The 27,930-nt window shown below is 42.4% G+C and overlaps 1 protein-coding gene across 1 annotated transcript in view; it reads right to left on the reverse strand.

Annotated features, from left to right (window-relative positions):
- PDIA5 (protein disulfide isomerase family A member 5) overlaps nucleotides 1–27,930 on the reverse strand; it is a 101,506-nt gene that overhangs the window by 23,914 nt on the left and 49,662 nt on the right. The window contains exons 11-14 of the mRNA XM_040603274.1: nucleotides 27,569–27,705; nucleotides 9,977–10,047; nucleotides 8,765–8,928; nucleotides 6,143–6,273 (exon numbers count right to left, since the gene is read on the reverse strand). Coding sequence (XP_040459208.1) covers nucleotides 6,143–6,273; nucleotides 8,765–8,928; nucleotides 9,977–10,047; nucleotides 27,569–27,705 — 503 coding nt within the window. The remainder of the gene's footprint in view (nucleotides 1–6,142; nucleotides 6,274–8,764; nucleotides 8,929–9,976; nucleotides 10,048–27,568; nucleotides 27,706–27,930) is intronic.

Consider the following 27,930-nt stretch of genomic DNA (forward strand, 5'->3'; position numbering starts at 1 on the left):
TTAGCTCTCAGCATTTTATGCACTGCTGATGAAACACACAGGGATGGGCAGGACTGGTTTAGTCAGAACTGAAAAAACCTGATGCCTATCTGATTACTTATTGCAGAAGTAATCCCTACCTGATTTCTTTCTTACTTCTTCCTGAGATCAATCAGACAGGGATGATGTCTGCATTCCTGCTTGACTTGGAAGCCAAAGAACTGGCTTTGGTTTACATCAGAACAATACTCAGGTACCATCTCCCAACAGCTTAGAACAACACACAATCTTTTAAGGGCTCAAACACCACCCCAAAGTCTTCTGTGATTTTATCAGGTACAACACGGATTAAGCACCCTCATTCACTTCTTCCAGCCCTGAAAGAAAAAAACTACAAAAAATTTAAGTGAAGAGCCAAGGAGGCTGATGTTTCTTAATTGCACATCCTCTTGTCCAAATACAGCCACTTATACTCAATACAAAAATACCTCATTAAAACCAGTCTAAGCGCGGTTTATTTCTGGGTGTTCTCTGGGTAACCCCTGTGGGTCAGGCTTCACCAGAAAATAACCTTTTCCAGCTGACAAAAATAATTTCCAGTGAAGTGAAAGGTTTCACTGCTGAACAGAGAACCAGAAATCAGCTCCCAGCAAAGTATTTATTAAAAATACCCATTCTGCAAACCCTGTTGAGTCGCACAAATTGAGGCTATTTGGCAAGTTAATAACATTGGTAACTGCCACCCTTATGAACCATTAAAAGGGAGCATTTTCTCCCTAGTAAAAATTCTTAAAAAATACTTTCAGCAGCAACAAGGCTTATTACCTTTGTTTTTACAAAAGTAGGAACTGAATGAATTTTCTCAGTGCTGAGCTCTCCCACTAAAAACGACTGCTCTAAAAAATGTGTCCCTCCCACCATTCCGACCTGTGACTGGTCTATTACATATAATTCCTGTTTCTGACACAGTTGATTCATTTGTAGGCTCTTTGGAGGCAGCAATCATGATCAAAAAATGATACAAATGTGTTTTCATGTGTTGATCTTCCATTCTTATGAGCCACAAGTGGACAGCTCCTGTTTCTGTACAAGAATTAGTAGGGGATGTTTTAAGCCTTTCCTATTTAGAGAAAATCACAACTCAATAAGAAGGGTAAAAAAACTGAAACCCAACAAAACCAAACCAAACCTCCAACCAAACAAAAAACCCCAAACCCCTCACTGTGTATTTCAAACTCCAGTGTTACTATTTTTTGAAACACAGCAGTCCTGTGGTTGAAAGGCACTTTTCCCTTGCTCAAAACAGGGTCAGCTAGAGCAGGCTGCCCAGCACTGTGTCCAGCTGGAGTTTGAGTACCTTCAAGGATGAAGACTCCACACCCTCTCCAGTCAACCTGTCCCAGTGTTCAACTGCCCCCACAGTAAAAAAAACCCAAACCCAACAACACAAAAAACAAAAGAACCCCAACAAAACCAAAAAACCCACCGCCGCTATCTCTTATGTTTAAGCAAAATTTCCTGCATTTCCATTAGTTCTTGCCCTGTGCCTGGACACTGCAGAACAGTCTTGCTCCGTATTCTTTACCTGCCACATTAGGCACTTCCACATACTACTAAGACCCCTCAAGCCACCTCTTACCCAGGCGTCCCAGCTCTCTCAGCCTCTCCTCATACGTCAGGTGCTCTAGGCCCTTAACCAGCATCACAGCCCTTCACTAGATTCTCTCCAATATGTCAGTGGAACCCAGAACTGGACACAGCAACCCAACTGTGTCTCACCTACACCATGAGTAGAGGGGAAGGATCAGCTCCCTTTCCCTGCTGGCGATGCTCTGCCTAATGCAATCAAGGATGCCCATCTATGAAGCCTCTGCCCCCAGCTCAGCATTGTTTCTACAAGAGCAGAAACGACTCAGCTTAAGTTTGAGGGAGCATCATCCAAGAACAGCTAAAACTTGACAGTCAAATCACCAAATTATGGCATCAAGAAAACATATTAAACCCCAGGGACGAACAAAGCAGAAGAGGGAACCATGGGAGTTTTAGTTAGAGAATGTGATGGTCATTAATTTGATACAGGTCTTTGCATTGGCTTGACAAGAAATTCCATGTAGGACTCCAAGGGCTTCTTCGGACAGAAGTTTGGGTTAAAAACACAGTACACTCATGAAGAACTATCTGCATCTCCCTATCTAATTGAAAAATGTTCACCTAGCTTCAATCACTTTTTTGCCTTGAATTCAGTAATTACAGCAGTAATGCAGTAAAAACATCTCCAACTAAGAAGATGTGTTATCTACTAGAATTTTGTTGCCTTTTGTGAGTCTGACAACTGATCACAACCAACTGCTTCTTTTTTGCATATAGGTGCTATAGTAGGAGGAGGTTAAAATTTAACAGAAAATCAAAGTCAAATCTCAATTATCTGGGATAACGGAGTGGAGAGAGCACATAAAAGTAAACATGCAGATAAAACACATTTGGATAAGCTGTATGAACAAACTGTGAGGACGTAAGAGAAAGAAGAAAGAAAAGTCAGTACATTGATCCCAGAAGAGGCACTGATGCAAACTGGTCATTCCAGGATGCTAAGCATTTAATGCTGAGTCCTGAAACAAGCTCTGGACACAGAGCACAGCCAGCGTACCATGCAGCTAATGTACTCCTGGCCATAGCTGGTTAAGCACTGCAGTCTAACTGGGCAAGGCTGCATCTATTCTCATCCATTATGCTCCCTTAACAATTCGGTCCACAGCTGCTCAAATCCCGATCATCCACAAACCAGGCTATGTGTGTACACCAAACTATACTCAAACTAGTTGTCTCCACTCCTCATTCCTGGACAAAGCCAAGCAGTTGCAAAATGAAACCTGGAGTATTTGTTGGCATCCAGTACCTCCAAAGACTGGTCTGTGGAGATAATAGACACAAATCCTGTAAACCACCCATCCAAAATGCTTCTCAGATGCTGATGCAATAATTCTACTGCTTTCAAATGTTCCTCAAACCCCTCACGGCAGTCCCCAGGCCACTACACACCCCTGTGGCATCATGCTTCACTTCAGCAGACTCTGTCACTGTCCTCTTATTTTAGGCATATTGAAGCTGGAGGTAAGGGAGTGGGATGGCACATCTTACGACCACAAGAGCCCCACAGTGGCCCAGAGAAGAGCCACACCAGGTGCTGCGCAGCACAGACACCAGCAGCTTGCTCCAAGTGCTAGCCCTGAGAAACGCCTAGAGTGCCAGCCCACATCATAAGCCTGCATGGCGTGGTGGCCATAGAGGGTACAGACCTACCCAGTGGACACCCAGATGAAGGTCCAAGGCAGTTATTGGCATAAGAAGCATCAGCTTTCCTGCAGCTGGCACTTTTTCCCCAAGTCAGTACTGGGGACCTGCCCCGACTGCTGCCTCCCACCCCAAATCAGTCACTCCAGTGCACAGAGATGCCACGGGGGAGGAACAGGAATGTGAAGTTAAGAACATCACCCTCTGTGGGTGTCAAGTCCACATAAGTGGATTTTTTCCCCAGTAATTTCAAGTATTTTGATTCTGATTCTCAGTCCTTAAAATACTCCACAAGCACCAGGAATAACCTTTATGCTTCACCCACACTCAGAGTGATGGAGTAATGAGTTTCCCATCTTTTCCATGTGGATGTAGCAGTCTTCTCTTCCGGAGCTAAATCACTGTGAAGCACTGTTCAGTACCATGAAAGCACCACTCAGCTCAGTCCAGAGTTATCAGCATAGCAGCAGATTGATGGTTCTCCTATACATATTAAGTAATTTGGACTGGAAGTTGCCACAGAAAAGACAGATCTCATTTTAATTTACATCTAAGATATATCTGTGGCCTTTGCCTAAAGGTTTGTCACTCTAGCTGAAATCTTTATAAAGGTCAGAATATTCAACTTTCTGCTTTAAATTCTAATGACAGATGAGAGATACATTTCTTAGCATAAATATTTATATATAAACATACTTTATATATGCATGTATACACACACCCCCAATCTTAAAATATCTGAGCATATGTGTGAGTGTAACAAATACTGTCATGGAGTCACAAGCGAATGGAGTAACATACTGTGAGTCTGCACTGACCTAAGATGTGGATCTGAATAGAAAAAGAAAATTATTTGAGATAATGGGACCTGGCAATTTTAGCAATGTTCCTTCTGCACTAAAATAAGCAAGTTAAAACTAACTGGCGATGTAAGCTCCAAGAGGTCTTACTATTGAGGAAATGGTAAACAAAAGTTAATCTACCAAATTTAGCAGGAGGCACATTATCACTACAGAAAAGCTGAAAAATATAAAGATTTATACCTTTCTATTGCATTAAGGATTATTTCACAGAAATCAGATATTTAAAATACTCATTGGATGCTTTCACCTGCACCCAACAAAGGGCAGGTTCACTGCACTCCTGTGTGCCTGCTTTCTGCTTTGCACACAGACACTTCCACACTTAGAGGACAAATCTGACAAATCAGAAACTGCATGACCCACATACTGACAACAAGCCAGCAACATCGACTGTTTTAGGAGTCACAGGAAGGTCAGAAGTGGTTCCAGTTAGCACCTCTCTGTCCTGTATATAGGTGGTCTCACGCAGCACTGTATCCAAAACCGTGCAAGAAGAAGGTGTCTGATGGGCAGCCTCAAGAGTCCCAACAGTCTTAAAACATCCAAGCCTTGCTTTTACAGCCCATAAAAGACAGGGTCAGGCTGATCTGAGAGCAACAGGGTAGAAGGCAACCAACAAACAACAGTATCATCATTAGCCCATCAGGCAAGTTGCCTTGTGCTTTCAATACTGAGAGCTACATACTCATTGCATGTAGTGTCTTTGCTTTAAACATGGCCAAGAATTTTAGTGCCTTAAAAAGATGCAACTAAACACCAAAAGGGGAATAAATCTCTCCAACAGAAAGTTACTCATCAGGTAGAGAACCCAAGAGACAGTGAACTCCTAAATCTTACCATTTCATATGCAATCATTTTATTTTAAAGTTATGGCTTGCTCTTAACCAGTTGAGGTCCACGAATCAGAAATTCCTGGCACATGGGCAATTTTTAGTCAATAGGTGGTGGGAACTGGAGCTGAGGAGGGATTAAGTCCCCTTCCCCTCTCTTTTACAACCTTCCAGAAATCTCCCTTCTGAATTGCACCCCTCCCGTCTCCCACATCCAGCAGGGATTCGTGGGAGCCCAAAAGCATTCATGTTTAATTCTCTAACAGAAAATCAAAATAAGGGGCTGCCTGATTAAACATTAAGGACCTGAGATTTTTATCCCTTTCTGGAAAATACCTTTAGTTTAACGGGAACAAGCCAGTAACCACTTATCTGAAGGTTATCCATTAACTGAAGGGCTGGCCATTGATAGGGAAGATTTTTTTTCTTGTATCTTTGGGGGAAGAGTCATGGTGCTATAAAAGCAAGTTAATACTATCTACTAAGTGCCAGGATTATCTTCTCCTTTTGACAGACCCCTCAAAAGTTAAGAACCTGTACCAAGTCTGCCTGTCTCTGGGACAACACAGAGAACAGGAAAGGTCACTTCCATTCACCTAATCTATAAAGGGTCCGATTAAAAAATTCTCTAGAAATGTTCTCAGGCACTTCGAAAATATAAGTGTGTGCATGATGCACACAAAACAACCTGGGAGGAGGAAGCTATGCCCATATTCCCAGTGGAGATTTAAATGTAGGTTTATTACAGACAAAATTTATTCCATCAAAATTTGTTCTCAGCCTCTGGAGAATGATTCCTCCTACATCACTACATCGATTTCACTAGTGAAGTGCTGCACTAATGAGTCAGGCTCTCCATGTCCATTGTGTTGCTATAAAGGATCACATTTTGTTATATGGACCATAAAAAGCAGCAGAGGAAAATAAATCTGTTTTGTTTTTGTATCCCTGCCCACTTTGGTGTCTGCATTAATGCCGTAACTCTTTAAATAAACACTGTATACTGTTTTGTTTCTGTTTATAAAGATACAAAAGATGGTGACAATGATGGTCCCGTGCAGTTACATTCAGAATCATCTCTTTACCCTTAAAAGTCTGGGGACAGCAAGGGAATTAATTCAGGATTTCAAAAACTGTAGCGTTTATAAAACCAATCCACATAGAGAGGTATTTACTCACATGGTGCATAGAACATGACAAGGGTATGCTTCTTCTTCTTCAAGGACTCCCTGAAGTCTTCTCCAGCAAGGTGGATAACACTAGTCTGTTTTTCTTCCCATGCAGGCTCAGGTGGAGGTGGTGCTTCAGGACTAGAAAAGAAAGGAAATGAGATTGGTTTGAAAATGTTTCTGGAAGCAGGCAAAGGGGCATCATGTCCTGGTCGTAACTACCATGCGGGAACTGGGGTCAAACAGTCCTTCAGGGTGCCTGTGCAGCAGAACGAGCTTGGTATTTCTAACACCAGATAACAACAAAAAAAGCAGCACGTTAATTTCTGGAACTCAATGAAAATATAATTTAAGTGATTGTACTCAGGCATATGAGTAGGAATGCAGAATAAAGATTTCCTACATTGCATACAACATCTGGGTGGAAGAAACATTGCTCTTGTATCACTGTGTCATCCACAGACGTGAACTGAGAACAGCATGCAGGTGGAATCAAAAGGCAACTGATACAGAACAGCATCTTCCATTCAGTCATCTTTTTTGTACTCATCACTATCATGCAAACTTCTATAAAGAATTTCATGACCTTCTCTTGAATTCAGATATTAAAGTCAGGATGCAATAATCAGCATCGTTCCACTTGGAAGACTGGGGGTGACTGAACTGGAATATTTTACCTTGATAAAGAGAATGTCAGGTTTCAATTATGACTGCACATACTGACTAGATCAGAGCAATCCCGCACATCTAGAGCGCCTCTAACAAAACTTCTGCTATTCACCAGCTCACAGACCTCTCTCAGACTCATTAAATTCATTCCTGCTGTATCTTAAATAGTGATTACTTATATAAAATCATCAGAATGGTGCCACAGTATAAAGACCTTCATATGTCGTCTTGGTAATAAATTAGCTTTTCAGACTTTCCTGTCACTTTGAATGACACCATTTAAGTTGTACTGGGTACATAAAAACCAAGTGAGGAAAAACTCAATTGTTAAAGTCCTACTCAAGGTCACTTGGTGGACATCCATCGTATTTCCATCGATACTGATTTGCCAGTTGTTAGTGAAAGAATTAGGGCAGCTGGTCTGAATTTTCACACAAACACAGCTGGTGTGAGCTATCATCGATTACAGTTACAGTCAGGAGTGTGACTTCATCTCACACAGACCTTCCCACACTGACCTGAAATAAGCTACCCAGATACTGGTAACAACCTAGTGCAGGAGCACAGACTAGTCACCACAGAGGGACCGGAGCCAAAACCCGCAAGGCTGCAACAAGACCACTTACTGAGACAGAAGTACAGCTTGTGTCAACCTAACTGCAGCCTGCACCCCAGATGCAGCCCTATTTCCACCAGCTTCAGTGCAGCTGTGACAAGTTTATCCCTGGTCAGCAAACAAGGATCTTACTCCCTTGCATCTCTAGTTGGGAGAACATCCAGCAGTCAAGAGCAGGAGGCAAGTTGCCTGGGTTTCCCCTGTGTTGCTGACTACCTGAGGCTGCAGACAAAAGCATTCCAGAAGCACAGCAGGATCCAGAAGGGATTAACACCCCTTCCCTCCTCCTCATTGCTTACTCACCTGCCAATATGTACAGGCAGCGTCAACGTGACTGTTTAACTCAATACAAATTAAGCAGCACTCAAAATACCTCCAGTAAACTGGTGGAAACTAGGACAGCAACTTAACGTCCAGTATTGACACAGCAGCCTGGAGCCTGGGTATGCAGGGAGGCCAACAGAGTACTGTGTCTAAACGTAAAATATAGATAGAACTTCCCAACATGCTGCCAGACCACATCCATTACCTGATGTGAAGCACTCGGGGATATAGTTTAAAAAGAAAAGGAAAAAAAAACACAACCAAGAAACCCCCCCACACCACCTCCACCAAGTAAGGGGAAAAATTAAGATTACATTCCTGACGCCAACTGTACTTAATGGCTAAATGGTTTTAAAAGTTCACAAAACACTGGCAGGTTTTTTCCCATCGAATAATGCAGGAAATACATTAGGCTTACAGTACCTAAAGGAAATGCATATAAATAATCGTACCAGCAATTTAACACTTTGAAATTAAATTATTTCCATCATACATCAAACTTAATTCTGCATATTTTAGCACACCACCCAAGAAAAGGTGGTTAGTGCAGACAAAGGTGCTGCTTTTGTTGGTCTCACTGGCTTTCCTTCAGCCCCACGTAGCTGGTATTCTAGGCAGTGGCTCTGAAATGCTGGAAAGAGAAGTACAACTGCGGAAATTCAGTTACTAATAGTGAAATCTGCTGCTTAGTATAAAGAAGGAACAATGACTGTTCTGTTTATTTTTCAGAGCCATTGCTATTCCTTCTCCAGTGAGAGGCTTAGTGTATATTTGAAAAATATTTATTTTGGGAAAGAAATACCAGGACAACTATGAAAACCCCTGCAGCAAATAAAGGATTTGGTGTATTAGAGATCATAATTAACATACATGTTTGTACGGCTTTGAATACTGGAATTCAGTTTGTTTTTGTTAGTGAGGGATTTAGGCAGTCGATGAAGCTAGGTTTAAGATTTACTTCCTCACCAAAGCAGTCTTCAGGAGCCAGTAACCTGAATACTATCTCAGACCCTCAAAACTTACTTTAGCAGCCAGTCGATGATCTTCTTCTTTGTTCTGAGGTGTGGCAGAGTGTATTTCTCCTCTCCATCCTTAAAATACTTCACAGTAGGAAACCCTGAGATGTGGTATCTTTCTGCCAGCGCCTTGTTGACAGTAGCATCAACTGCTGCAAGGACACCTGGACTCTAAAACAGATAGCACTAACTGTAAATCCCAGCAACATACACATACCCCCTAGGCAGGACATGGACTTGGGGGGCAATCACTCACGATCTAAGTGCCTTCACTTTCCCAGGTACTCAGCACAGGTACACAGGGCTGATGCAAAACCAGAAGAGACATCTTATGGACTAAATGTAACCAGTGTTACCCGTTCTCCTCCCATTTCTGCCAGGATTCCCTATGTATAAGTTACTTTATAATGCTTAAGAGCTGTTCCCAGAAATGGCATTTCCTCGAGAAATCCCAATTTCTCCCAGAAGAAATGAGCACTGTCAAAGACAAGTTTACTTCAAGGCAAATTCACCTTTCCCTAACTTGTGGGCATCTTTACATGGACCACCTTTAGAGTCATCTATTAGAGGAGAACAGACATTTGTAGAGCATGATTCATCTGATCTTTGTTTTTCTCATCTCCTCCTCCTTCTCCCACAACTACAAAGGAACTCTGGATGTCTCCACTGAAGATGCTTAAGGTACGGGGGAGACTAATCCTACTTCCCCTCTTCCATGGCATACACAGCATGAGACTGAATCAATAACACTAATACTTACATTACTGGATCTCTCTTCTCCAGCCACGCTGATGCAGCACTTACAATGAAGCTAATGGAGTGATGCAACCATAAAACCAGGGTATGTGAAAGAGGGATCAACCCTCTTTGTTTTTTCCAAATCTAATTCATAAATAAAAGCCTATGTTTCTTCACATTTGATGCCTTTAAGTAAGGAGGAAAAAAAAACCATTTTGGATTTGATCATATTATGTATAAGGCCTACAGCAGAATACATAAACATTTTTCGATTTTGTTTTCGTTCAAGACAGAATGTTCTCCTCAGACTTTGGCAGAGCTCATGCATTAGCGATGAGACTCTACTTTGGAAGCGCATTTTGAAAGGGTCCTGTGGGAGGATGAGAACAGCTGAATTTGTTGTAGGGAGAAAAGTCAGTAATAAATAACTGGAGTAATAAAAGTGATTATTTGAAGGATATAATAAAGGAAATTAGCTTACATCACTGGCTACATGGAGAAACTCTGCAGCCTTCTCATATTCTGGCTTCATTTTCTTACAATGCCCACACCCTGCCAAAAAAAAAAAAATCCAATTAAGTTGCACATGCCACAGTTATTCATTGACCCATCTAGCCATTATCAAAGTCCAAAAGCATGTGGCAGAAATTACTAGAATTTAGTAAGCATTTCACTTAATTTATTTGTAAAGCCTTAGTATGATTTAGGATCTTTTCCAAAGTGGTCACTATGGTTTAAACAAAGAATTTCATCTACTAAAAAATAATAATACAACTCCTGAATTCACACTCACACTTCTTTCCTCCCAGAAAGTACTATAAACACATTACTTGTCAAACCCCTTGCTTCTAACATGCTCTCGGGTGAGGCGCAACCCCACCCATTTCAGTTTCCACATCTTTATCTGCTTTAAAAAAAAAAACAACACGAGCTGTCACGTGATTTCCTGACTTTAAGCGGAGGCTTATACTAGCACAGCTTAATTGAGTAATGTAATTTGAATTAAACTGCACTGATAATAAGCCCCGCTTTACAGCGGTGCAGCATGTCCCTCTAGCAAGGATTTGCACTGATTTAATCACTTCAGTGTAATTACACCACCACATATGTTCTCAACATAAGCAGGGCCTGTAAAACCGAGATAATGGTGCTTTCTCGCTTGTGCGAAGTTCTCCAGAGATCTGCCATTACTTCACTGCTAAGTGCTGACATTACAATAAAGTAAAATGAATGCATAAGCAAGAAAAGCAGATTTAAAATAAATTATTTGGGTGTAAATTAAACTGCTTTCAGCTGGTGCAATTGCTTCCAGGCAAGCTGAACTTTCAGAACCAGGTGAGGTTTCTGCGGCGATGTGAAGTTACGTCCCAGCGCCTATGGCAAGATGCTGGGCCTCCGGGACAGCCCCTTCCTCATGCCTGCGTCACCCCTGCTATTGCCCCCAAGGGACCAGCACAGCCACCGCAGGCTCAGCGCAGAGGGATGGGGTGGCCAGGACTGACACCTGGCAGGGCGAGGGCTGGCTCCTGCATGCAGGCTGGGGATGCAGAGAGCTGCAAGAAGGCACGCGGTGCGATCCAGGCGCACTGCAATCGCCTGGCCTGGTGCAATGTAATCTCAACGCAATCCCTTGCCGCACTTTTTCCTCTTGTTCGTAGCAGCAGCCAGCTTTTCTTTCTTCAGCTGTTATTGTTGGAACAGGCACTTGAAAACCCAGACTTTGCTGAGCTTTTGAAAGCCGTATCAGAAAATATGGCTAGAAATCTGTTTCAATGCAGCTTCAGCAAAAGCCATTTTTAAGGTGTATGGCTAACAGGGCTGGGGCTATTTTTACACCCCTGTCTAAAATAAAACAAACCAAGGGCTCTCAGTCTCAGCACTGCTTTGATTCCCTCTAATGGGACAACTGCTGAAGCCAGCAGATGCAAACGCAAGGCTGAACTCAACCACCCATGTTTTATATAGCACAAGTCAAAGAGTGTTTGCAGCCAAGAAGCAATAGGACACCCAGGTGTAACTTCACCACAGCAAACGGGGACTTCGGCAGAGCTCCAGCCACCACAGCACACCACAAAATGCTTTCAGGGCATGTTTATAGAACAGGATGGATACATTTGAGTAAAGACTGCAAATCCCACCTGAGAATTACAGCAAATACCCGAACGGTTGATCCCAGATCAAACTCCAGTTCAAACACCAGCTAAAGTTCAGAGCGCTTAGTCAACTGATAGTGAGAACAGCATTAAAATGCCCCACGTCCTTCTTTTGAGCAAAATTCAACGTTTTAATGTGATAGCAGCAGCAGGAGAAGGGGATCTCACCTGGAAGGGGAAGTTTTGCTTTGGTTTTACATGGTAGAGGGAGCACATGCCACCAAGCTGGGAACCTGATGTGATGGCTTCAGAGGAAGAAGCAGCTGGAAAAGGCTGAGGAAGAGTTACTGTCTCAGCACTGCCTGACTTGGTTAAGAGCATGAAAGAACCTGGCAAAATGATTTATTTGCCACCTACAGAAAATTTGCATGCATATGGCTTTGTGGAAAGGGCTGACAATTCCCTTTGACACCTGCCCAGGCTGATTTATTTCTCCTTTTAGGAGCAGGGAACTTTACTCATTTTGTGCTCTTCCTACTTCTAAACAAAGGGCATCTCAAGTCCCAGCTCAGATACCTGGGAACTTCTCTGAATTAGCTAGCTTAAATTTGTACCAAAAAATACTTTGGGGTAACTTCAACTTGGCGAGCTTTACTCCCACCAGCATGTCCTCCAGCCAGAGCAAGCTTCATACTGTGCTTTAGATATGGTATCCACACAATATATTCCACAATTACTAATATTAGATCTGATCAACCAAAAAGCAACAACCTTTTTCAGAAACCTATGCAGAGAAACAAACCAAAACCCCAAACAAGCTAGGCATACGTGGCCCAGGAACTAAGAAACAACGCAAAGTGTCTGAAATCCATGTAAGTAATACTTTGGAGAAATATATCCAGACTACGAAATGTCACTGTTCATCACACCGCACTCCTGACTGCCACAAAGCTAACTCACTCATGCTTAAAACCAAGGGAAAGCAGGATCAGGTCTTTAAAGGCACTAAAAGCAAAGTGAAGTCCTCAAATCTTTATCATGCAATGCTTGTTCTGCCCCTGACAGAGGACAGCACAATATGCCAGCCTGGAAAAAAAGCCACCACATTAAACTGAATCTGAAAGAGGAACAACAAATCTTAAGAGCTTCTCCCATGATAAACAATGCTTCTCTGGCCATCTTTATGAAAATTTTGATACCGTGTGCTACAGTCTGCTTTCACCTACCATTGAAGAAAAGGGAAAATATGAATTAGAAGTCACACCTACACGCTCCAAATCAATTAATTTCTCCCATGATTATTTATCCTACCTTTCAATAATCCTGTGATGAATGTCATTAAATTCTCAAAGCCAATGAAAAAGTCATTTAAATGAGTTGCAAGGTCACTGCCTCTCCTTAGATTGCTACATTAGGTTGCTCAGCAGCAGCTGTATCCCTCTGTGCTAAGCTCCTCTAGTTTTAGACATTTGCTTTTCGTAAAATGAATGGGGAAATAACAACCCTTAGCCCTTAGCCCAGATGCTCCAATGTGCTGCATAAGGGCTGCTGGGACAGTGGAAGGAAGCCCGCAGGTCTGTCTGTAGTGGGCATCTGTGACAGATGTGCTCTAAGAAGATGCACCGTCATGCATACTGACATTAAAAGACTACGCAAGGGAAGCGACTCGTTCAATCCCAGGTGAGAAGAGAAAGGTCGCAGTCAACACAGGGATGCTCCACAGCCTACTCCAAGCACTGACATTCTCTGAGCCTCTCTGGGTCACAGCTGGTGGAAACACCCAAGGGACTTGTAGGTGTCTACACAGGACTCCCAAAGCCTTGGTCTTTTCTTGCAGACAAGTGGCTCCCCTGGAGGTGCAAGTCAGAGTTACTCTCCATCCAACAAGAGAAACCAGTAGGGGTTCAGTGTCTGGCTCCACTGAACAGTTCTGGACAACTCCTTTTGACCTCTCAACACCTCATGTCGCTCCTCTTGCACAAAAGGAGCCCCAGGCTGCAAGGGCCAAGGCTTGAACAGAAAAGAGCACACAGAGTAAGTGTAAAGGAGAAGTGTTACAAGATGAGAAAAAGAAGTCAAAGCTTACAAAAATCAGTGCTAGGACATCTGGTACAAGACAGACCCTTGCTAACCATTTTTAAAACAGATGTCTAAATGAAGCAAAGATTCCGTTTTCCCAGTTTATTTATAATCAATCTCTTCATTTGCACTGCGCAGCCAGCAGATAAACAGCTCCTTCCTTCAGAGCAGTCACTGTCACACAGTTCAGCTCAGCTGCACCCCCAGAACAATGGCAATCAAAGGTCTCCACATCGCTCCAGTGCAGACAAGTCACTTCCCTCCATAATCTCACCACAGGGCAGAGGACAACACTCTCTCAGCGCTTCATCCTTTCCAGGGTGTGCCAGTAGGCAAGTGCAAAGGCAAAGGCCAAGTGCGGGCAGAGAGATACTAACATGCAAAGGTGAGCAGGACAAAGGGAAGGTTAACCAAGGTATCAAGCAATTTTTTTCCCAAGTAAGTATCTGTATTCGTTTACAGCCACCTGACTGGCACCATGGCAAAGACTCACAATAAAGAGCACAGTTGCTCCAAATGTTTTTAGATGTGAACTAACACGAACATTTCTACTGTTAAAACCAAGTTTTGCCTGCTTGAAGACAGGCAGAAAATGAGTCAAGCAACTCCAGCTAAGCTCCTGCATATGCTGTCCTAGTACTGTCCCCACAATACAAATGTCTGTTTCTCTCTGTCATTCACTGTTTGCTTCTTTCAGATTATTATAGCTATATAAATAAACACCATGCTTTTGGTCATGTCCTCTCATTTCAAGACAACACTGTCTGAAGATCTGAAGTGTACGTGACAAGCAAGAGATAAAACCCAACATCCAGGCGGGGAAATTCCAGACAGGGAATTTCTGACATGAAGAACCCTAGAGATAAATTAAATTGCAAATAAAGATTTTAAAGAATCATTAAATGTCTGCCATCAACAGACTGCTCGAGTACTGTTACCACACACCAGCTATTTATTGTATCGTGACAGCTCTACATCCATCTATAGCTGCGTATCAAAAATACCTCCATTAGCCTGATGAGAAAACAAATTTGAAGCACAAAGCATGTCCTGCTTTCAGTAAGTGGCTCACTGGCAGTTCAGACTACACTCACAGAAGACTTACAGACAACTTAAAGAAAAAAAGAAAATTGCAAAAAATTCACATGCACTTTTGCTCTCTAAACATTTAACACCTGGGGATACACATTTGGCTTCTCTATTCCTAATCCCAGAAGCACAGTGACCTCTGAACACAGAAGAACAGCCAACCCTTATGTGTGCCCTGTTGTTAGCTTTGAACATACACCTGTATATATAAAAGCAAGAGTACGTATGCGGGAAGGAGACACAATCCTTGGAGCCAGGGCAAGGATACACACAAGTCCCAACCCTCTTATCACTTACGTGAGAACACAAATATATTCTCTTCTGCCATGGGAGTCTTTAACACGCGAAGATTTCTTATGCGTCATGTAAAAGAGTAGCTCTAAGGTTCGACATGAGGCAGCTTACAGTTCTTTCGCCAGCGTAGGAGAGCATAAACTACAACAGCTGCAGATTCCCTTGAATAATTTAGCCATCTGCATTGCAGGCATCTGATGGGAAATCATCCACAAATTTGGCAGGAAAGGAGGATGACAAAAGCAGCTGTTTCTCCCCATAATCACAGGTACAGACTTGCAACCAACACGGTTGCACATTCACCTAATAGTAACAATGGTCACAGCCATCAGGCCATGCCCAGATCTCCAGGTTTCTGCTTAGAAAAAATAAAAAAAGAAGAAAAAAAAAAAAAAGAATTATCATCTTATGAAGGATCAGGAGCTCAAGAAATTTTATGCATCTTTTTCCCCTCTGGGTACTTACTCCCACCAAACCATCCATCTCCTCCTCAACAGCAGCACTGCCCACCTAGGTAAAGTTCCAGATGCTTAAAGATGATTCAAGGTTGATACTTTCTTACAAGATCAGGAGGAACAGCTTCAACACTTTGAACATGACAGTGAACTCAAATTTCCAACAACTAGAAATATATGCACATGTATACAAATTCAGATGCCCCACCACACTACTAGACTTCTAAAGGTAGATTTGATGTGACCAAGTATTACATGCTTGACAGCGATCCCCCAAGCAAAACAGCTTTACGCCTTTACAAAAGACAAAGCCTGCGAATGGTCAGCCTGGAAAAGACTCTGAGGAAAAACAAATACAGAATTAGAAGGAAAATACTTCAGCAGTTTGGATTATTGCAGTCATGCTACATTTATGTGGTTGCAGCCTAACGCCTCGGCTGCGTGGGCTGCACAGTTCATCCCAGTGACAGGAGAGCAGTACAGCATCACGTCCCCACCATTATCACCATCTCACTGGCATTACCACAAACTCACAGCACAGTCAATCTGTGCATGCAATGATCTGTGCAAATCCCGTCCCAGCATGTGCACGCAGAAGAAAGTCCCTGCCTGCTTCTGTCAGCTCTTCAGCACCAAGTTGGGGCACAAAATGACTACAAATTGGTCACCCCTTCTCCTATCCATATGACTTGCTGAGGTGGTGGTGACCCCACCCAGCCACCGTCTCTCTTGGGAGCACCTCCTGCACGTGCTGCAGAGCACACAGGGCAGGCACAGATGTTCCCAGGGGAAAGCCTCAGGGCACTGAGAAGAACAGAGTAGCACAGTGTGGGTCGCTACCAAACAAACTCCTGATCAGATCACTGGAGCAGGCCAACACCACTTGAACTACCTGACACCTGCCTGGTACACAGGGATGCACACTGAGCGAGCCAAGCCACATCTCCCTACTTGATCACCTTGGCTGTAGAGGTGAAAGCATTTGAAATCCAATTCTTGATTGTCTTTTCTATGCTGGAGTAACTGTTTACCCCCCAGCATCACTGAAACTGCTCTGCAGCAGAAGATTCATAACAGCTTTAGACAGTTATAGTATGAGTTTCGATTATTTATTTTTAAAAAAAGATACTCCGATCACTGCGTTACATAAATTAGATTAAACTGAGAAGAGAGCTTAACCAAACATATCCTCCAGGAACACTGTCTGCATCCATGCCGCATTCACAGCTCCAGCAGAAGGGCTACCTTCAACCAGCAACATAACTCGGCAGGGCAAGGCTCAGCACAGAGGAGGAAGGATGCTGAGCAGGTCCTGCAGGCTGCCTCCATGGGATGTAAAAGATGGCAGCTCTGATGAACTGCATAACACGTGCTTCTGCCTTCATTTCTGGTCATGCTGCAAGGTATCTTCTTTTGATGTAAAGGCTGAGGGGAAAGGGTGAATATTCTCCAAGGCTAACCTTGGCCACAGGCTGTTACCTCCCAGGGATCCCCAGCAGCTAATCAGGGAGAGAGATTTCTGCTCTATCTTGCCCTCAAGAGTGCCCCTTCTCTGCTTTTAACCTCACAAAGAGCCCTGGCTGAGCCGGGCTCCTGAAATTACCCTTTGAAAAATATATCCCCATCTGCAACGGCACAGACTCCAGCACACGTCCAGGAATGATCTTTAAGCTAATCACCACCTTTATTTAAAATAAATTAACAACAAAACTCACATGGTTCCTTATTTCCATTCCAAATCCGGCTTCAGCCTCCAGCTATTGGAGATTACGCTGCATCTATATACCCTCTTAGTGATAACTATAATGATGCAACTGGTAGAATCAGTGTTGAGAGACGATAGTGCCTCCTACCACCCCTCTTCAGTGGGAAAAGTAGTGAAGGAAGGTAGATCAGCTGGCACCCAGAGATATGAATTACACTTCCTACACCAGCTTGGAGGAACATGGCCCTGAGTAGGTGTTGAAAATTAATCTTCCCCTATTGAAATGTGAAGGAGAGAGACAACAGCATGGCTGCCTTAAGGTGAAATTGTTGAGAGTTTATGAAAAATACCACCAGAAGGTTTCCTTCTCTATTAAACCATAAATATTCCATATCCCAAAGAGATCCCTCCCCTTCTCCATTGCCAGATTATCAACAACTTTCACGTTGGGTAGCGAAGAGAAGTTGCACCGCTTTCCCTCACACTCTTACCCCACTACGGAAGACTTTATGCTTTGGATTTAGCAATGAAAATGCCAGAGAACAGAGGTTAGATGACATATCTTTGAATGTCCACTCAGGAAAATAGCATAGCAAGCAAATTATTTCCAAGGATGCAATTTGTATAAAATATTAGCAAAATGAATGCCATGTGAAGAGATCTTCCTAAGAAAGCTACATCCCAAAGCATTTTAAGCTTTTAGGGGTAGAATGTTAAAAGCAATGGTGATATTGGCTATTACTGTGACGATACCTATAAAAGTCAAGTATCAGGAATGGGTACTATGCATACTTTTTGTCCAAAATCAGAGCACAAGCTGTTACCAGCTGAGATGTATTCACCTACTTAGAAGTGTGCTGGGATGCTCACTAATCACAAACAGTTGGGACCCCAGAAGACAAACCACCATCAGCACAATACCTCAGTATCAAAGCAATGGATTAATTTATTAGTAAATCAGAAAGACAGCATCGCTTGCTGATGTTCAGATGTCCATCTGAAAGGGCACAAGGAGCAGACAGGCAGACAAGCAATCTTTCACTGTAGGTTTCTCTATTCGTTATTTGTCCTTTAAATAAGTTCTCTACCTTCCACAGGATGATAAAAATTGAACTCACAAAGTGTTTAGGAAGAGGAACTTGATAATGAAAACTCTACTAATAATGATTCAAGTAGCAGAGATACTGTAAGTCACTTTCCAAATGAGAGCTCTGCACGGTATATTAAGTTCATCCAGGCAAGGAATTATTTCAGAAGAAATAAACTTGGTGCTTAATTCTTAAAGCTAATTTCTACTCTTAACCCATCATTAGAGGCAAAATAAACCTATAAAAACAAGTCATGCTTTACTCCTATCAGAACTTACCACAAGAGCGTTAAGGGCTTATACATACACTGGGGTCAAGCTCGCAGGTAGACAGTCACCCAGTCTGCATGCTCAAATGGGGACTTTCACAGCTAAAATTACAGAATTTCTTTAAAAGACGCCTCTGAAAAACTAAATAATCTACAAGGATACCCAGAGAAGGGGAGAACGAGGAGAGTCTCCCTTCAACTGCCACCTCCTGGCTGCCCTTTGGCCCTCCAGCAGCTGTAGCTGCTCCTTTGCAACAGTCTCGGTCGGTAAGGACTTGTTAGGAGAAAGAGAAGGCAATAGCAATGTGAGAAATGAGGCAGCACACCCCTAAAGAAACTAATGTTCCCTTCACACCTGCCACACATTCACAGGAAGGTGGTTTTTTTTCTGGTTGGAATAGTCTTTGCAAATGTCACCTTTAATAAACTATTTGCTCCCTATTGGAGGTGAGCATACAGCAATGGATTTTGAACAAACCCCCAAATTTCACAAACCAATTATCTACAGTTCAGCTCCTTTCTTTCCTCCTTTACTACTGTCCGGCCTAGTGCTCTTGATACCCACACCAAAGTACACACTTTGTCCCCCAACAGTGCCACGGCACAGAGCAAGCCAAGATCCAGACCAAAGGCAGAGTAGCAGTGAACACCCTAAAAGTCTGGGTTTGCCACTCTTTCTGTTACAAAGCCGAACCAGAGCAAGCCAAGGTTCCTCCCTTCAAGTCCCAGCGCAGGCTGTAACCAGGCTGCAAGACATCAGCTCCAGCTGCGATCATCTTGTCTGAGCCGTGTACTTACCCGGTGGCAGATGGGATTTCCTAAACTTGGGGGCCAAAAAACAGACTGTCTGCCACAAGCGAGGGAACACCAAAGTCAGAATCTTACTTCCTCCAAGTTCATCAAGTTTTTGCCATGATCATATGCCTTCCATACCCCAATCCTTGCAATACCGGAGCATCCTGCAGCCTGGATGTGGGTCACTAGATCAAACTCCCATGTAAGGTGAAATGTTATCTCCACAGATTGGAAACAGATGAATATGAGTGACTTGGGTTACGATTGTACATATCAAAGCAAGCCAAGGAACTAAACTTCTACATCTCCAGGCCAACACTACTGCTTTTATCACTGGATCATGCTTTTTTATGACTTTACCCTGCTCAAAGAGCACAAGCTGCTTCAAAAAGACAATAATCTTATATGAACTGTGTGCTCTAGCATCAAAAAGCCAACACAAAAGAGACAACGGACTCAGTCATTACTGTCTTCACCCTTTTCATTACATATCCTATCAAGTTTTACTGCACAAGCTAGTTATTAGGACTTTTATACTCTCCACATTCTTATTTATATTAAGTACCACTAAAAGCCCATATTGATTTTTATTTTTAAACCCTCAAGGAACATAAATGGGATGGTCATTAAAGGAAAAATCCATGTCAGGTTCTTCATTTTTCCAGTTTGCTGCATTTTCAAGAACTCCTGTTTTAATGCGTGATGAAATCTCCACTGGAAATCATTGCTGTAATTAGTTTAATGAGGCAGGTCATTGCACTGGCAGGTCATTGCACTGAACTGTTTACAGTCCCTGAAATTTTTAGTGATATTCAAATATATGTTATATTAAGCAACATCCTGTTGTTGACTTGCATGCTCTTAAATATTGATGAACCTAGGCTGAGTATCCCAGTCCTCCCCTCTCTGAAATCAATAGTTAGAGCTTGCTCACTTCAGTGAAAGCTGATTCAGAAGCCAAGAATTTACCTGTTTCTACCTGGTTTATATGAAGAACATTGTCTGTTCCAGGAGCCTGCCAGGAACATACAGCTAAAAAATACATACACACAATGAACAGACACTTGGCACAATTTATACTTGTCCAGGGAAGCATTTTATTATACGTTCCATTAAAAATGCACTAAGGCAACATTAAAGTTGGGTACCTAAGGGATGTAAAGAGCCAGGAAACACAATACTGAAACTGAGGCAGATCTCTTCACATGTCTGTTCAGACTCTTAAACAGCAACATTCACCACCTGAGTGTCCTTGCACAACACTTCAGTTTTTCAGTGATCAGGGTATTGCAACAGCCTGTCCTGACATCTGCACTGCTTCACTAAGAAGCCCAGCAGAGCTAGGTACTGCCTACGACTTACACAACAGTCCAGAAAGTTTGCCACCTTCAAAGCTTTCTCTATGGGCAAGGAGAACATTTTTGCGGAGTCTAGTAGGCACAGGATTGAGCCCACAGCAAGCACCTTGACACGTGGCATGTCTCCTTGTGTATCGTCCCACAGACTAGCACACATAGCTATATCATGTGGATACGGCACGTGCCAAGCTTCCAAGTGCACAAATACCCAACCTGCCTTACGCACTAGAAACTTCCAGTAATCATTTCAGGCTGCAGCCAAGGCAGCACAGAACTGCTTGCCTCTGCTTTCTTCACTGACTACAGCACCACTGAATAATGGGCACAATTATTTTTCAAGTACTGCCCACATGGAAAGTCCAATTTAAAAAGCAGAGATCACTGGTGAGGTTTGGTTGTCGAAGTTTAAAGACGTTTCAGGAAACTAAAGCAAACCCTTGACTGAGGACCACATCCTGCCAAGCTTTTGCTTCCTACTCCCTGCCATTTCACACAGTTAAAGTGCATACTGAAAACACGGCTCTTCTCTGCAACTTCTGCTGTTCAGTAAGCTCTGCTCACACACAGTTATCTTCGACCAAGGACCGATCAACCCTATACAACTGGAAACAACGGCAGAGTACAGACACGGAGGAATACCAGAGTAGATGCTATTACTGCAGCCGCTGATGCTCTCCCTCAGAAGCTACCTGAGACCTCTCCATAAGAAGACCAGACAGATGTATAGCTTCTTTTCAAAACACCTGCTTTAGCTGCTGCCAAGGCTGAGGCCTGAAGGCAGACTTTTGGTGATGAAAAAGTACTTGCCCCCTGAACTAGACTGATATCATCAATAGAGACAAGCAGAAGCTTCTTATGAAGAACTACCACTAAATGATGTCAAATAAATTAAAAGGGTTCCTAGCACAAATCTAACAGGAACAGCTTCCCAGCTACCTACGGAGTTATCCTAGATGCTGTACATCTGAAGGCAGATACCAAAAGCTACATAGCCACTGAACACAGCCCACATTCTATTTTAAAAATCATGTGTCAGACATGAAAGTGAAAAATAAAAATTAAAGGTTATTTCCATCCATTCCACGTTCAGTGCTACTTGTTATTTGGATAACCCACAAGCCTTTAACCTCCACTGGTGCAACCACACTGATTTACATTTAAAAAAGATATCCTTGATTGAATCATGAATTAGTGTAGAAAAACTTAATTTTATTTATTTATCACAGGCTGCCAATGTTAGGCTGCTGCTGACCTGTGCTAGAAAGGCATTTTTTTCAGGCTGTACAGTAAATTAATTCTTCAGCCTTTTCAACTCGTGGCCTTTCTGTTGAGGCTGCCAACAGATGTACCAATTAGCGTTCACTGCAATGGTAGCTTGCTTTCACAAGGAACCAGTGGGGGTCTGAAAAAGACTTATAGTTGTAAAACCCAGTTTGAAAAAAAGCTTTGTGGGCGCATTTTGGGTTTGCTTTACTTTAAACATAGAGTGAGCAATGGATTCTTACATCCTAATCTTACCACATACAGCAGTAAGAAACATAAGTCCACTGAAACCAATGATGGTGGGCTGGCAGGGAGAGAGCCAAGTTCACTGCTTGGTTAGAAGCTGGAGGTCTTCATCTTGTACTGAACTGTTTACAGTCCCTGAAATTTTTAGTGATATTCAAATATATGTTATATTAAGCAACATCCTGTTGTTGACTTGTACTGGGCTAATTGGTTGGCATTCTTATTAAATAATGAGTCCACAAAATGGCTTAAAACCTTGGGGTTTAATGCACCGGAGGAAGGAGGGAAGGTAGGTGTGGAAAGTTAATTCAAAGCTAAATTGATAAAACAGCTTCTTGTGCAATTAACCTGTGCAGGTTAACTGTTGGCTTTGCAAAGCACCAGCTGCGTAATTTATCAGGTTGGTTTATAAAGGGACTGAAAAATACCCAAGGACAGGAAACAAATTTCCTGGACATTTCAACAACACATCAGAACTATAGTGCATTTTATTATCTCAAGAGGGGTTTTTTGACTTCCCTTCCATTAGGGGGGAGCAAGAAAAGGCGTATCAGGGCTGCATCTCCCAAATTTCCTTGCATCTCTTGCAGTTTCCAAGAACAAATTAAGGAGGGGGAGAAAAAAACCAAAACCCAAAAACCCACCACAAGAAAAAAAAGGGGGGGCAAAAAAGCTGCATTTTCCCTGTGATCACTTCTTATCAAGGGAGGAAAACTGTGACAGCTCCAATATCCCGCTAAGAGTACTGACATTTTTTTCTAACCTTAAGTCCTGCAACAACAGTTTATATAAAATCTCTGAAGAAATCCTATGAAGTGGGCTGGGAAGAAGGCAGGTTTAATGAATTTAGGCTCACATAGAAGGAAGAAATGTTGCAGGAAAAACATTTTAATAGCTTAATCCTTTAACAAGCAAATGCACACTCACACTAGCAGTACTGCCAAAGCAACTTTTTCCGCTCTCTTACCTCTGGCATCAGTACTGGCCCACAGACTTTGCTAAGGCTGATGGGGTATGAGAAGCAGGAAAAGCAACCCCAAGCAATGAGAGCTGACTGACCACCACCACTAATCAGCATCAGAGACTACTCAGATCTGTGCCTGTTGAATGTGCATGGGAAGGCTACAGCTCGTGGTGGTGCCAGGACATTATTCTGCACAAGACTGCAAGAACAGGTACACTTTAAAATAGCAATGTCATTTGTGTTAAGAAAACATAATGGAAAGTAGCTCCTGTGCATGAAAAGCAGACACTTTTAGAACCCATTTCTGAACTGACTTCAGAATTTCAATCCTAGAATTTAAACATCTTTCAGTAGCATTTGAATTGACTTATCAGCAACGTGGTTATGTTTATTTTGTGCAAGACTGAGATGTGCTTTGGAGAAAAATGCCAAAAATATAGAAAGGGATATTTGTGGGGTTTTTATTCCTTTGACAAAATCCAGTCAGGAAGACTGCAACCTGCACTTATCTGGGAAATATTTTGGACATAATTATTTTTAAAATTGCATTCAAATCAGCAGTTTCATGGGGAAACTGAAAATACAAACAAGGGCTTTTTGAGCTCAAGTGGTTCAGGAGTATTAAGTCTCAGCGAGTCCCCATGTCACTAAAACATTTAACAACACTTGACTGGCAGCATAACCTATATTTAGAGACATTCAGAACCCAGCTGTCATCTTGGGCATCTAAATAAATCGATCATATGTAGGCACAGATATCAAGCAGCACACACAGACATGGAGTCTTTAGTCTCATTGCTAATAGAAGACTATCATAAGTGGCATAGGTGCCTTTATTTATGTTATGGTTCATAAATAGCTTTGGTTGGTGCAATACATCTTCTGTTACAGACTTGGAAATAGGCCCGCTAACATAACTGTTATCTCACATTCACAAATACGATCAATCCAAGGAAAAGCTCCAAATCCTTTGGGGGAAAGGGCCATTTGTTCTTGAGTGCAGGAGATCTCAGTTCATAACTGAAGGTTTTGGGTAACACATAGAAAAAACACTTCACATGTCTGCAAGACTCTAGTCTGGATATATCCGGGGTAACACTATGCTCACCACCAGCAGTCACAAAATTCCAGCAAAATGCTTGAATAAGGAGCACAACACTGCACACCCTTCACAGATGGCTGTGGAAGGAGAATGCCTTCATGCTCCTCGCTGGTTGGGTCACCGTCTACCTATGCTAAATATTCAGATTTACTGAACATCCTCTTAAAGGCTTTACACAAAGGAGTTTCAGAAGGTTAAAAATCCTGCTTTGTGTCCCTAGTGACCTGCAAAACAAAAGCAGGATGAACTCATCCTGCCCACCCACACTCACCCACGTTTCTTGGGGCTGGCAGTAAGGACTCGAAACAGCATATATTCTGTTTAATGGTTGTGCTAAATGATTGCATAAAAGGTATGAGGTCTCTGAAAGCAAGAGGTGCAAGCTGCAGACCTTCCTGATGTGTTTAAATCACACATAGCTGTTCTAGTGGAACCTAGTTGTGCTAGGCTGCACTTAACACAAAATGATGTGACACCTTTAATTGGGCTAGTAAGTGCAACTGACTGTAAATAATTATAGCAGGGCCCGCAGGGATGATCATTAGTAGCCACAGGCATGGAGACCCAACCGGCCACACTCATCACAGCGCCTAATTCTGCAGTTCGTAAGTATTACCAGGGATACATTTGCTTCAGCTGTTATCTTCAGCACTGGGGGCAAGGGGGAAGCTTCTAATTCCCCACACGTCTTTCAATACTACACTCCGTTAATGCACTGGCCATCTGATTATGCAATTAAAGCATCACTGAAAAAATTATCCCTCTAGTAAAAGAACTTCTCACAAACACATGACTGATAGATATGCTAGAAAAACTCCATGTCACATGTATGCTGCATGGTGACACACGGTTTTAAGTACTTGCTAATGCCAGGCCAGTGTTGAAATCCCCTTGCATATTTTAGTTACACAGGATATCCTACATTCTGGGCCTATTTTGTACATGTTTCAACTTTTTATTAATACATAACTTTTAGGAAAAAAAAAAAACCCAAAACTTTCTCATCCTAAGCTACCAAAGTTAAAATAAGTAAGATGTACCCTCATACCGCTTGTTTTACTGGAGTAATTTATCTCCTAATATTCATAAAGTGACTCCATTAGCACATTTAAGAAGTGCTAGAAGATCTTTTAATCGTGGAGATAACTATTTATGATAGTTTTCTTTTGTTAATTAGTTTGTAAGCCTTACACACTCTGCTGAGGATGCCCAGAGAGAATTCTTACAAACACAGATCTACACATGTACAAGCTGGATTCTGCACATAGGCATACTACTACCACCTGAATGTAAATAAAATGCCCCAAATATTCAAGTTGCATTTAAAATGGAGTTGTTCTGGCAAGGAACATTCTTTAGCCCAATTCTGAGCAGCTGGAATCTGTTTATCAGGAGATTGCAACAGCCCAGTCCAGGCATTTAATTTACTTTTAAAACACCATTTGCCAAAGTACTGCTGTACCTTAGCACAGAATGGCCCTCAGAACAAAATACAACTTGCTGGAAGCGCCCCTCCTCTCCAAATAGGTCATGCTATATTGTTACCCCTAAAATTGCATTATTTGTGTTTTAGAAAATATTACAAAAAAACCTAAAAAAATGAACAGAGCCCCGTTTGGGTTTATAACTAACTTGAATTTACTGCAAAACTTGATTGCAGTTGTGTGTATTGATCTACTCTTAATCTGACTTCCTAAACGAATAAGGTTTGCAGAGACAACTGCCAATTTCTTCCCTCTTTTCCTCCTCCCAAATACAGGACCGGACTCCTTTACCCTTTTACAAACTCAAAAACCAGCAAAGCTTTTAAATACAACTAGATCTCTGTAAATATACCGAAATCCAGGGCTAGAGAGAGGAAACTTAATCACAAGCCACTGTGCACAGAGAGGGAAAGGAGGGAAATTCCGCAGTTACATTTCTATTTGGCAGCAGTTGCTCAGCCAAACCAGCAAGTATACAGCTCCCGAAGAGCAGCAGCCCACACTGTCACTTGCACACCAGGGTGCATGGAAATCTGGGGAAGGAAGGAAGGATTTGGGTAACGAAGGATAACTCCTGGGCAAACCAGGCTTCATCAGTTCTGCTACTTGTGTTTTGGTTTTCAGACCATTTTAGTCCTCGGTCCCACTTTCATTAGTACAAATAATCCAGTGAACACAGCAACAAAACGGCAGTCAGTCACCTGCTTCAGTGGATCAAATCCCTAGACATTTTATTGGGCAAAGGAAATTCATTATGGTATGTTTTTCAAATGAGTCTTATGAGCAGACCTTCAAAAAGGGCCTTTTGGAGCTAACTCCTGCTGGCTTAAAGGGAAGCAGGATTTCAGCCGCTGTGCCAAGACCCTCCATTGTTCAGCTGTGAACACACAGCCTGACTCCAGAGACCTAACCTTCAAATCCATGTCCATGAAACTGAACATCTCACCCAAGTGCAACTGCCAGCACAGCAGCAAGAAGAGACAGACACTGCATCACACAGCATAGCAGATGTGAGCATGAACCTTCCGTTGCAGACACAAAGAATTGGTAGAACCAGCTACGTAGCTGAAACTAGTTTCATCCTAAGTGAACAAAGTGGTTAACGTACTCTTCCAACAAAGTGGAAGGCGAGCAACCCACTGTATTTTATTGCTCAAGCTAAAACCTCAAGTCATGAAAAAAAAATCAGCCCAATGCATTCTCAGCTGAACCGTAAGCAGTATCACTGCCAGCTCCGCATTAGTTTTCAAAGTCCTGGGGACTTTCTGAACTTAGATCAAGTTTTAGCATAGTTCAGCACAATACATAATGATCATCACCCTTTAACATTGCCATAGAACTAACTGTGGCAGAGGAGTGAAAATGCTCAACAGGACACATCAACAGCCACAAACAGGGACTCAGGAGTTGACGGTTCTCAAGTTGAGTTGTTCCATCAACCAGAGCTCTGCTTTGAAAGCAACTACCACAGAAGACAAGCTGAAAATTGGAAATCAGGCTGTAAAATCACGAGTCCTCAGGACTATTCAAGCATCATTACACTCTTCAGTTATGTTTTGATTCTGCCTATGAAGTGTCACTTCCAGCAGCACATCTCTGTCCTAAACTTGGGAGTCAGCAAATTCACAAACATTTCATGCCTTGTGTATTTAACAATCATCACAAACAAGAAAAGCTTGGACTTTAGAGTTCACAGCTCTGTGAAACCTCCACAGAAAATCATCATTGGTTTTGTTAGCAAGCATTTGGCTCGGGGTGCAGAATAGAAAAAAAAAAAAAAACAAACTCACATGGTGCATGGAACATCACTAGCACAGATGAATGATCTTTTATAAACTTGTCGAAGTCCTCATCAGTCAGGTGATAAACTGCATTTTCTTCATCTGCCCAGGGAGTCTCTGGAGCCTGTGGCTGAGGTGCCTGTGGGCTACAAGACAGACACAGCTTAAAAGTAGCTCTTCGGTGCCAAGCAGTCATCTACAAGATGGACCGTGAAGAACCACTTTGTGCAGATGTCCGTATATGTATGACACACTAACCCTACTCAACAGCTTCTGTAATTGTACCCACCCAGAACTCATAAGCACTGAAACACTGACAAAACTAGAGGAGGAATAAAAAAAAAAAATAAGAATATCCACAAGCAGCTCAC

Source organism: Falco naumanni, chromosome 8, assembly GCF_017639655.2.
Source record: "Falco naumanni isolate bFalNau1 chromosome 8, bFalNau1.pat, whole genome shotgun sequence".
In the NCBI taxonomy this organism is placed as follows: domain Eukaryota; kingdom Metazoa; phylum Chordata; class Aves; order Falconiformes; family Falconidae; genus Falco; species Falco naumanni.